At 44.8% G+C, this 12,845-nt stretch overlaps 1 protein-coding gene across 2 annotated transcripts in view; it reads right to left on the reverse strand.

Annotated features, from left to right (window-relative positions):
- Positions 1-12,845, reverse strand: part of Tnik (TRAF2 and NCK interacting kinase) — a 380,291-nt gene that overhangs the window by 90,853 nt on the left and 276,593 nt on the right. For both annotated transcript variants that reach the window (XM_026394975.2, XM_026394974.2), the window contains exons 10-12: positions 11,701-11,876; positions 6,555-6,621; positions 3,094-3,298 (exon numbers count right to left, since the gene is read on the reverse strand). In XM_026394975.2, the coding sequence (XP_026250760.2) occupies positions 3,094-3,298; positions 6,555-6,621; positions 11,701-11,876 (448 nt within the window). The remainder of the gene's footprint in view (positions 1-3,093; positions 3,299-6,554; positions 6,622-11,700; positions 11,877-12,845) is intronic.

The raw sequence follows: 12,845 nt of genomic DNA on the forward strand, positions 1-12,845 counted from the left end.
CTCACTGAGCTGAGTTCTGATTGCATTCATGACAGAATCTCCATTATATTCCACAAAAGAAGAGCCACAAAGGAGGTCTCACAGCTCAGAGCTGAGTACCTGCTGGGCATAGCTTCTTTGGTCTTGCTCAAAAATCCCTAAATGTCCAGGGTAGAAGACCACAGGCATGGTAGCACAGGCCTGTAAACCCAGCTATTTGGGAGGAGGAGGAGGGAGAAAGATCACAAGTTCAAGGCCAGCCTGGGCAACTTAGCAAGACCATGGCTCAAAATAACAAATAAAAAGGGCTGAGGGATAGCAGCGGTACAGTGCTTTCTAGTATGTGTGGGGCCCTGGGTTCAATCCTCAGTACTGAAGTTAAACATACCAACAAAAAAGACCACAGAAGTCTAGGCCTGGTAAAGAACATGGAAAGCACCAAAGACAGTTTGTCCCTGCAGAGGCAGGACACAGGCAGTGACTTGGTGCTTAGACTCTGCAGTCCAATCCCCTGTACTTGAAACCTGGTTTCTTCTTGAGCTGGGTGACCTTTAGCAAGTTATTAACCTCTCTAAGACTCAGCCGCATTATCTTTAGACTGAGGATTATCGTGAGGATTAAATGAGACAATTCATGTAACATACGGACCCGAGTGCCTGTCACGTGGTCAGCGCTTCATAATCATTAGAAATGACTATTCTAGTAACTCAATGAATAAACATATGAAGTTCAAACAAATCACATCATGTGTGAGGGGAAGAAAATCTAAAAAATAAAAACAGAACGAAAGAATGTGCCCTCTGAAAACAGACTGCGGCCATTGAGAGGATGTAAGTCCAAGAGTGTGTGTTACAATTAAAAAGGAAAAAGAAGGGAATTTGTATAAGTGCATGCCTGTGTGCATCCTTGAGAATCTTAAATGCTTTAAGGGATGATTGGGAGAACTTTCTAGGGTTGCATGATAAGGTCCTACAGCCTGAAATTAATGTGTGAAGTAGTCAGACAGGAGAATCAAAAGACAAGGATTCTGGGCTGAGCTGCTCGAGTCAGTGGGGCCTGGGAAATGCACTTGAAGGGAAGGAGCCCCACCAGGAAAGCATCAGGAAAGGCAGGATTTGGTCCTAAGTCTGAAGGAGGAGGCCTTGTCTAAACAGCAGAGGCCCTGGTCCTTGAGTGGCCTGAGAGATTGAAGGAATGGTGTGGCCCCAGGCTGGGGGGCCAAGACAAGAAATCACAAATGACCTGGGAGGGCTGAAAGACAAAACCTGAGGATATCTGTGAGTGCCTGAGAATTTTCACTTATGCCTGGGAGGTAACCAGAGGTCATGCAGATGCCTCCCATTTCTGTGCCATCCACGTCACCTCTGAGACCTGCCTCATGCCCACGCCTCACTTCACCCTGCTCCCATCTGCTCCTTGGAAGGTGTCTGTCCCACAGCACCACAGTGCCTCTCTGTCTTTGGCATCATAAATCTTGGAACACCAGATAACAGATGCACTTCACACACGACATGTGCTAGCATTCTTTACACCAACAATAAAAACTTAGATTGCAAAGGGCTTTATTTGCCTATTGCAAAGAAACTGGCTCCTTGCCAAAGCCTCAAGGTCCAGTTTTAGGGATCACAGTTCAAGGCTCTGATTACACAGCTACATTTAAAAGGCCTGCACTGGGACCAGGGACCGCAGGGTGTAAATCCTTGCTTTCACTTCCCAGCCCTGTGATATGGTACCAGTTACTTCCCCTCCCTGAATCTCAGTTTCCTCTTTGTTAAATGAAAACTATATGAACTTTACACACAGATAATGAACATGTGCAAAATGATATGAGATATGGGATATAAGCAAAGCATCCTGCCTGATAACTAGCACACAGAAATCACTTAATAATTGCAGCTGTTGGGTATTATTGTTGCTGGTCTGAAACTAATATTCCAGGGACATAATGATGTTGATGAGATTTACTGCAAAGTAGAACTGAGGCCCTCGCTGATTTAAACAAGGGAGGCCGGACCTTGATGTACCATTTAAAAAGCAATCTGCTCTTGGTGTCTGCAATTCACCACCCTCTAACTCTACAGTGGACACCTGACAAAACAAGTAGACCATTGTAAACCTATTAATGAGGAGGAAGCTGGTGTTTGGGAGACCTGTGAAATTACTACCCAATTACTGTGCAGTTAGTGAACCTTTCATTTGCAGCCCAATTTCCCCAGTAGCTCAGCACTCTCAGTTTCATAATTGTCCAGAGGCTTTGATTTATCTTGGAGAGGATGGAGGTCTTGGAGATGTGAGAAAGCTTCTGGGAAGGAGACCTGAATAAAGGTCTGTGTGACCACAAGGTTCACAGCCTCACTGGGGACCTGCCATGCAAGAGACTGTGGCTGGCAGTGCGGTTTCCCATGCAGCTGACAGTAGCATCTGCTGCTGAAGGTGGGCCTTGCCTACCAGCTAAAGAACAGGCCCTGAAGGAGGGTGTGGGGAAGGACTCATGAAATGCTGTTCCCAGAGTTAACAGGAGAACCAATAGGCAGGCGCTGCTTTTCCACACTTGGCATCTCACTTATTTGCCTATTCTCTGTGGTTTAGTTAACACCTGTATCCCACCTCTTGATCATACTTATATAACTCATCCATTCCATAAATGTTCATGAGTCACCTACTGTGTGCTGGGCACGGTTCTATAGGCACATTAGGGAATGAGGGAATAAGAGATCAAGTCTGTGGAGCTTACATTCTAGCAGGAAGGTAGAGACTTACACAGAGCATGTCTGAAGGTGGTCAGAGTGCGGTAAACAGGGATGGGAATAGAACATGCCACAGGGAGAGAGGTGCAATTTAAGTAAGGTGGTCAAGGAAGGCCTCACCAAGAAGGTGATACCGAACAAGACTTGAAGGGGTGGGGGCCTTCACCAACATGTCTACAGTGACCACACCATCTGTCTTCTGGGTCTGAGAGCACTCAGGCCTCATCCCCCTTTTCAGTCAAGGTGTGTGTGCGTGCACCCACCAGGCAGTGGCCCCAGCCTCGAGAGTGGGATCTGGGCTCTCTGTGGAAGCTTGGGGAGTGGCCACAGCTGGGAGAGGGTGTAGGGTGGCCTGCAGCATGCTCACCTCCTCCAGCCGCCGGCGCTGCTCCTTCTGCTCCTCAATGCGCTTCTGGCGCTCTGCCAGCAGCTGCCGCTTGTGCTCCTCGTTCTCCCGCTGCTGCTGCTCCAGCTGCTGTCGCCGCAAGGCCTCTGAACGCTCCTTGTTGGCCAGTTGGAGTCTCAGGAAGTCCCGTCGCAGTGTGGACTCCCCTGGCAGGTTCAGAATGGAGCTGTGGGCAGGAAAGAGCCATTAGGATTCTGCATGGGGCAGGGGCCATGGCTACTGTGGGTCCTGGGGGAGGGCAGCAGGGCCAGAGCACAGGCTCCTAGTTTCTCCATTAGTTCAAACATTTACCTCCAAAATGGGGGTCTGGGAAGGAGAGGCATGTTTAGCCTTCTTGCAGTGGGACTGGTGCATATATATGCCATCTCCATCCCCAGAGGGATGCCACATTCCTCCAGAACTGTCAATACCACAGTCCAGTAGCAGAGATTTGTTTAAGACTAGCGAGTGTGCAAGCCCTGGGCCCCAGGTTGGCTGTCTCCACATTATGAGAAGACAAAGCAAAGAAAAGTGAACCTTCTGGAGCAGACAGGGGAACCACTCACTTAGACAAGCACAGATCACCCTCACTCATACCACTACCCTCCCGCTCACACCAAACCCCAGGAGGCAGAGGTCAGGCTGCTCCTGTGAAGACTCAGTCAGGGAAGGAAAAGGCTAGAGGCCATATCAACACAGAGCCAGGATGGAACTCAAGTTTGCTAAAGTCTAAGGAGTTTGGAGCTCGATCCAGTGAATTGTAGTTAAGAGACTTGGTTCTGTCAGCAGAGTGTGCAGCTGGAGTCGCAATCTAGATCACTGACTCCTAGATTCTGTTTCAGTAAAAGTTTCCTCATCCATAAGAAGGTGGTTTGCATGTGTTTGCACGTGCACACAGCACAGAGAGCAAGAGGACGAACTCACGCATTTGGCTGGTTTGCTGGTAGTCTGGGTCTGCTCTACCCCAATCTAACTGCAAGGGAGCAGCTTACAGTTCTAGCCTCCCTGGTTCTGCATTGCAGCCTAGCAGAAAGGTGGAAAATGGCTTCTGTTTTTCATACTTAGCCCTTTAAATCTTTCTGGAAGCTTCCACCTGAAATAAACTCATTAAACATATTTACTAGCACCTGCTATGTGACAGGCACTACTATAACAGGCTCTATGGAATCAAAATGAAGGGAAAGAGTGTCCCAAGCAGAACAAAAACAAGTTTAGAGCCCAGGTTAGGACAAGTGTGGCCTTTCCCAGGAACTGAACACCAGCCCGTTCTCCCAGAATTGAGGAAGCGAGAGGATTACGGCATGAGGAGGTAGAGAAGCAGATTGTGCAAAAGCGTGTGGACATTGAGCCATGCATGGAAAGGCTTTGAGGAGAGGAGTCCCAGGAGCAGGCCTGTATGGCTGCAGCATGGATCACAGTCTGTGAAGCTAACAGCAGGTCTACTCCAGCAATGGTTCTGCATAGGGGCTCCAAGCAGGACAGGAGCAGTAGGGACGGAGGCTGGAAGAGTGTTTGGGGATAGAGTTATGGAGACCCCGGACAGGCCTGATGTGTGGAGGGAGGGATGACTTGCAGGTTTTGTCTCGGCAGCTGGTGGTGGTGGTGAGGAGGACTGGAATGAGGAATGTAGTTTTGGTGGCAGCTGACAAGAGGATTTGGTTTAGGAGAGTTGTTAGCATGCTGTGTGAGATCCTGCCATAAATGTCATAAAAAGGCTTTGTTTGTGATATTCCACAGACAATCCCACAGTCCATTAACAAGCCTCCTCTAAAACTTACTGCCTTTGTGTAAAACTCTAAGACAAACCCCTAAATGATAGTGCTTCTATGCACAGGCCACTTGCTCTGTGCAGAGGGGATGGGGGCTTGGGAACTTCACCTCACGTGTACCAGAGGATGCCCCTTTAATATTAATCAATGTTGAATCAATGTCAGGAGACCTGAGCTGCATTAGTGACTCAATTATTAGTGACCCGATTGCCACCCTTGAGCTGTCGCTTCATTTCTAAAATGAGATAACCATTGCCTTTTCTATTTCTTAGGATTTCATGAAGATTAATTAGATGCATCCATAAAAACAGGACTTGGCACACCATCTTCCACAGGGTACGAAATAATGACATGTTAAAATGATTGCTGGTTGGATCACTAAGTGCCTCCTAACGCACAGCTTAGCAAGTGCTGGAGAGACGGGGTTTCTCAGTTCTTCAGAGAATGGTCAGAGGGCTGATATGACCATCTGGGTAAGCTTTCAAAAAATAGCATACCATTTCTCAGAAAGCAGGGCATTTGGACCTTTGCCTTAGAGGAATGTTCGTTTTCCACGTCACTGCTTGACAGTCCTCATTTTTATGTAGCTAAAGTGGGGGTGGCCGACATGCTATGTATTAGTTGGAAGGAAACAATTCTCCTTCCGTGATGGACCTTGAGAAATCCTGTGGCAGGTGAAGACAGAAAAAATGATGGCCCTGTGTGTTCAGTCTCACCCTTTTAGCAAGGCTCCTGGTCCGCAGGTCTGAGCTAGCTCAAGAGAACACAGACATCCAGCTCATTCCAGTTGCAACAACCCTGCTCCTGGTCAGGAGGCTTGGTGTCAGCAATATAAGAATTGGTCCTTTGAATGCATCCACTCCTTGGATGGCTACAGTTTGGAGACCCCTACATCTGGTGGCCCTCTGTGTGGGCCAATAGAGCTTACTTTGAATTTATAGTGCATAGCCCTCTGGTATGCATGGCTCTTGCCTCGCTGAGCTTCTGCCAGCTGAATTCTCTTACTAAAGAGAAATCCTGGCAGTGCCAGCACCCAAGTCTTAATTATTTATAAACACAGACTGGAAGAAAGTTGGAAGCAAAGTCAAGTGGAATGCACAACGTAGGGATGACGACAGCGAAGGTGAAGCAGCACTTGACTCCAGGCCTGACGTGTGACAATGAGACTGGCATGGAAGCTTCCACTCGGGGCTCACCTCCAGAGTGTAATTTGATTTCTTGGAAATCATTTTCTCTTGGATTAGGCTGCAGTGAGCATGCCGAGGCATATGACAAGGACAGCGGCCTTCTCAAAAGTACAAGGTAATGAGCTGAATAACTCAAGTCTGATAATATCACTTAGGTCTCCCCAAAGTCTCCGGTTTAAGTACTTTTCGTTCTGCATTACCCAGATAAATACCCACTTTACATGATGCATATGTGAAGAAACAAGATCTTGAATAGAGACCATAAATCTTGGGGGACAAGATAAAGAATATGCTGATTTCCACATTTTCTTCAGAGTCTGCCTAAGGAAACTTCCCCAAATTAATGAGCTATGTTTGTAGGCAATAAATTAAATAAGACCACCTTGGTGGATTCTTAAAAATGAACCTATAAATCAAAAGGAAAGTGAATGCTCACAAACACAATTCAGAATGTGGAAATCAGAAGACCTGGCTTCCGAGTTCATACCTGGGTTCTCCCGAATCGTTCTCCTCCTCTTCCTCCTCACTGCCGCTGTACTCATACTCTGTCTCATCTAAAGAGAGATTCATAGTGCATCAGTGCACAGGACAGTGACAGCCGAGTGAACCCTCCACCCCTATTCATGTCCAGTCATAACTCACATCATGCCACCTTGGTCAACAACAGACCATGAACACAGCATCAGTCCTTTAAGATTATAATGAAACTGAAAATATCATGCTACCCAGTGACATGGGAGCTGTCCTATCTTCACAGCACAAGCATGCCTCACCTGTTGGTGGTAATGCTGGTGCCAACAAGCCCACTGCCCTGCCAGTCATATAAAAGTATTCACCCTACTATGCTTTTTCTCATTATTTTAGCGTATTCTCCTGCCACTTGTTTTTTAATTCCCATAAAGCAGTATGCCAGGTTGGGGGTGTAGCTCAGTGGTAGAGCACTTGTCTACCACTTGATCCCCAGCACTGCAAAAAACAAACAAAAAATCCAAAACAAATAAAAAAACAACATATGCTGTGTAATGCTGGCAGTAGCCTCAGACATCTTCTGTGGTTTGTTGCATCTCTTGACTACATCAAGAGAACATGTCCAGTGACTGACCTATGTGACCTGGTCTATATAAGTATACTGGATGATAATCGCTGAATGACGACATCGTTTAATGACAACTCTCAGAACACATCTTGTCATCAAGTGATGTGTGACTGTATAAGTAAATTGAGGCCCACAGAGTTGTGGCTAACATGGGACTGGGGTGTCCTCTAGGCCTCCTGACTTGTCATACAGCAGTTCCCACCAACTGGATTTAGGTACCTGGCCTTAACTGCCATCAAGACTGTCCCAGCTGACCTTAAATAGCGGTCCCCAGTGACTAACATTCACATGAAAAAGAAACTAAGGAGTTGAAAAATAACTTCTGTGTAACCTCTATTGTAGAATCACCATATCAAACTTTTTGGCCCACTATTAACTTATCACTAAATGATTTATCATGTTATCAGCCATTTTGAAAGTGATATTTTGTTATGACTTACATGGCCTCACAAATTGCCTTTAGATATCTTGATAAATACCAGAAAGAAACTTTTGACAACTGGTATGATTAACATGTAGTTAGAATGTGTTTTTATTGACAGTAAGCAAGTTAACATGAATAAGATTGAGTCTGTGCTTCAGAGGATATCAGAATGTAACAGGCAAGACAAATCAATAATCAGAACTACCATGTCCACAAAGAAAGGGAATGAATATTTGTCAAGTGTCAGGGGCCGCCCTGTTCAGGAGCTATGCACACACCTTTAAGTCCTGAGTAAAGAGGTACTGGACTGGTATTGTACCCCACAATGCAAGTGGACTTTACCTCCGCTTGGATAAAAAAGGCACAGCTCCAGGAGTGGTTGTTACCCAATAGGGTTGAATTACACCACCTGTTTTATTGTAATCCTACCCTTCTGCCCTTTTTTGGATAGAATGTTCCATGGATTCGTCTCCCCCGCCCCTGCCATTAATAAAAACCTGTGTTAGAGGCGTGCTCCCTCTTTTTCTTGCCTGCCTTGCTTCTTTGGTGGAAGCTGGGGCAGAGGGGCTGTCACAGAACCCAAAGACAAAGGTATTTCTGTCTGTGTGTCATTATTTCATGCCAGCCCAGTTCTCCTAGAGTGACCTTGACCGGTTTAGTCGTGTGTCATGGAGGTTGAATGTCTCACATGCAAACAACTAGTGTTGAGTTACTTTACCTGCAGTCTTTGTTTATTTCTCATAATAATCCTCTAACATAAAGCCTATTTTCCAACTGAAGCTACTCATATTACAAAAGGTGAAGTGCCTTGGCCAGTGTCATCACCTTATAATAAAATGTCAGGCTGGGATGTGGATTTAGAATTCAATCCAGAACTTTTCAACCTTAAAACCAGAGCTTCTTTCCAACATGTTATATGCTAAACAGAAGTACATAAAAAGAGCCATGAAAACATGAAAGAAAAGAGCAGCTAGTTCCACAGCTCAGAAAGGAAGAAAGGAACAGTGAAGTACTGAGGTGGGAATGAGCTGGGCCTTAGAAGGTCAGTGGCCCTTCTCCAGCACTGGTAGCTGGAATTGGCAGGGAAAGGGCATTCCAAGATGCGTATCCACGTGAACAAGGCTAGTGGTATTACATGTGCAAGAAACCATGAGTTGTGTGTAGCTAGGCGTCCAGGTGTGGGAGAAGTAGATGGAGGGAAGAGGACAGAAGGGGGTGAAATGGTGAAATAGCTCACTAATCCTTATATATGTCATGCTGGAGATATATCTGTGGGTGATGAGGAGGCTTTAACGATGGAACATTACTGTTATCTCCTCCTAGATCTGAGTTTGTAATTACAACTTCAAAGATATTTTGGCACCCCTACAAGGGAATTAAAATGGCAATTTGGTTTTGTTACCACTAGGAGGCAGCATTCACAGGGGAAAAACAGGTTACAACTTTGACACTAAGCAGGCAGCAAAGAGATAATGAAAAAAACTCATGTGTGATGAGTTCAACTGTATTTTTTAAAATCACAAATTAGTTTCATATCTTTAGGTTAAGTGTGAAGTTTTCAGGCTACTTTTTATTTTTACAGGTTTTTTTTCACCTAAATGTAAAATCCTGCATAAAGTGTCTTAATACGCCATATCAAAAGTTTAATACTTCAAACTTTTCTAAAATGGATAAACATAGAGTTCAAAGTAAAATGAAGACATTTTATCTAATAAAGTAAATTGCAGCAAGGGAAAGAAGCGCACAATTATTCCTAATTGTGTAATTCCACTCTCTAAGGTAAAAGCTTCATTTGTCAGGCTTCTCAATTTTAATACCTCACCAGAATTTGGTTTGATTGCTTTTGTACTTCTGGGTTAAATTAGTACATGTCAACATACCTTAAGGAAAAGTATCAGATTAAATAAACCATAAAGCAATGCAAATTAAAATTGCTTGATTCTACCAGAAGCTGGTCACAGAGGAAGCTACTAGGAGGGAAAAAAGTTATGAGGGGGAGCAAATTAAGTGATTTGATCAACAGCAAATGGAAGGAGATTTCAGTTGATCAAATGCCCTTCCTTGCAGAGCAAAGATGAGGCTGGAACTGTAATTATGGGACCCTAAACCTAAACAGGATGAGATTCCTTAAACTACAATGTAACTCTTGAATAGACCTACTGCCACTCTACAGAATAAACACATTAAAAGTAGTCTACGCTTCATTGCATAGTGGGTTCCAGGTTTCCCAGTCTTATTCACAGATCATGATTTCTAGAAGGTATCCCTGAAGAGCACTGAAAAAATAGGCTCATAAAGAATTGCCTAAATAAGAATGCTACTGAAAGCACCTATGTGCCAGAAATGGTATAACTATTTTACACACATTATTTTATCTTTGCAACAAGGCCAGGAAATAGGTATTATTATTTTTATACCCCCAATCCTATTTTGGAGATGAGAAAACTTGGATGAAATTCACATAACTGATAAGAGGCAGGGCTGGAACTGGAACACAGAATTTGATTCTCAAAACAGACTGAACATTTCACCTAGTCTGTATACCCATAGTACAATCAAATTTCCCTTTTAGAGAAGTTGGCATTTAATGTTTAGATGTTTGATATGTTGCCCTAAAACATTCTCTTTTAAGTTTTGACTTCAGGGAGTGGCCCCAAGACCATGATGGAAAAAGAGCAGCTGAAATGTCAGTCTTGGAACTTCTCGATACTGCCCTATGGGTTTCTCCTCAGGCCTAGTTCCTTCAGCTTGGTCTGGCCTCCCTGTTTCTTGGAGCCTCATTGACATCTTATCCCTATCCCCCCACTCATGGCTGGAGATGGGCCTCCTTTTCGTTTCAGCCTCATGACCTCCCACTCCTGATCACATACTTTCCTTCGACTCCCTGAGGCTGGCTGTATAAGGGGATTTTGACCAGAACCTTCACTAAGGATTTTTCCTCCTACCTGGGTCCTCTGCTGATCTTCCCTCTCCATCAATCTACTGGTGCCCTTCCCTAAGCCTCAGCTCACACACCTAGCTGCATTGAGGTTGCTAATTATAGAGGCAAAAAGGGAGAAAAATGGAAATAAAGGAGGACTTCTGTCCTACCTGTCTGCCACCCTCCTGGGCTCCCTCTGAACTGAAAAAAAAGAGGAGGGGGTGGAGAAGAGGGAAGCAAGGAAGAGCACATCACCAGTGCCTTCCCACCCCATGAGCCTCTGGTCCTCTGCTCTAAGCTCCACTCTCACCCCTCCAGCCCACACTGCCTCCTGCTGTCCTCTCCCTGCCCACTGTCCTTCCTGCTCTCCATCCAGCAAGTCTTTGCTACTGTCTTCTCCATCTCTGTCTTCCATACCCCAACCTTCCCTATCTCCCTAAACTATGCTCATCTGGCCATAAAACCTGCCCCAGGTCACGTGATCCTTCTCTTGGTCAGGGTGCAAGTGAAGGAGGGGCAAGCTTTCAAACAATGAGGGTGAACTACTAGAGCCCCACGTCGGGACGCATATCCTTTCCAAAGAAGCACTGAAAACACTTCGTGGTATGAGAGAGGAGTTTTTGCATCTGTGAAATAAAGAAGTGCCTCAAATGACCTTCAGCTCAAACTCTGATGTTCCATATAGCAAGTCTGGCAACCTAATGATCTTTGATATCACTGCAGCTCTGAGAAAATTCTTTCTGACTTCTAAATAACTGAATTAGAAATGAGCCTCAGAGCACAGAAACTTAAATGCTGAAGACTGTCAGTAGAGAAAAATGTCAACTGGATGAATTTTGGTTTTTTTCAGGTTGTCTGTCTTCTGTAGATTTTTAGTCTTCTGAGCATGAATATTCATTTGAATTAAGAAAATCACTTGTCATTTTAAAGTGCTTCATAGTATCACGCCACACAAGTTTGCTCAGTGCCTGGAAGAGGGGATGTTTCACACGGATCTATTTTTTTCATGGAAGATTCTACTTCAGCAGTGGATTTCACTCCACTGATGTCTTAAGACTTCGATCTCAATGGTGGTCCCCAGCACTAAGAGAGCAACGCATCTGAAATCTCTAGTCACCTCTGAATCCACCAAGAGCCCACGGCTCACGCTCCATCTTTTGTTTCTCTTGCTCAAATGCAAATGTGCATCTAACCTTTTTCTCCGCGCTTCTTCTTGGTTCTATCAATATGGTCCTTGAGCTGGATGCGGACCTGTCGCTCATTTGGCTGGTCTCGTATAAACGGGTGCTTCATCAGCTGTTCTGTTGCCGGTCGCTGGCTGTGATTCTTTACCAAGCAGCTCTCAATAAATGACTGGAATTTTTTTGACCTGTCAAACAAAAGAGATGAATCCGCAGATAAAATGACAATCCCTCCAAAAACAAATATATATATTTTTGAAATGCTGGAATTAAAAAAATAAAAAGGCCCCATCCATGGGTCAGCATAGATATCAACCAATCACAAAATAGGTCTAGCACTATATTAGGTACAATGGGGGCCAAAGGCATCGTCACCATCAACACACAGAACTGAGGTAACATATGGTAGTTAGCATATGAAAGCATCTGCACAGTGTATACATAACATTACACAGAAGACCAAAAGGAATTAGGGAAGAAAAAGCTCTCCCTGAGGACCCTTGCTGGAAGGGCTACTGGAATGAGGAAACCAAAGTGGGGCCTTAAAGAATGAGGAGAAAAATCACTCTAGAGAAAAGATAGTTCAGGTAGGCAAAACAATCAGGGGAAAACTGAAGCTAGGAGGGAGGCTACATATGCAGGGGCATTAAGATGAGTCGATTAAATGAGACAGACTGGAGAAAGGCAGAGGGAGGGAGGGGTGAGGAGGGTGCACCACAAGCAACATTCTTACATGGGAAAGTGAACACTGATCAGGCACATTTTTTAACAGGTAATTTCTGAATCACTTTGAACTTTGGTTTCCAATGAATTGGAACAGGATGTACGTATTTTTGCCATCAACCCAAGGACTTGAAAATTTGGATCTAAGTTCACACCTAGAAGCACATATATCTCCCTCTGGAAAGGCCCTATTTCCTCAAAGATTAACTCTGTGCCAGAGATGCACAGGGGCAGGTCAATCCGTAAAGAGATAACACACCAACAAGAGATGGCAGCAAGTCCACATGTGGTTGAAATTAATGGTGGACTTTAGCCATGATTCATGAGCTGGGCACACATGTTCTTGCTGAAGGTTCCAAGAAATCATCCAGTCATAAATAATTAAGCTCACGACTGACTCTGCCTTTCCAAGGCACTCCACTGACAGCTCAGTA

This window comes from Urocitellus parryii, chromosome 2, assembly GCF_045843805.1.
Source record: "Urocitellus parryii isolate mUroPar1 chromosome 2, mUroPar1.hap1, whole genome shotgun sequence".
NCBI lineage: Eukaryota > Metazoa > Chordata > Mammalia > Rodentia > Sciuridae > Urocitellus > Urocitellus parryii.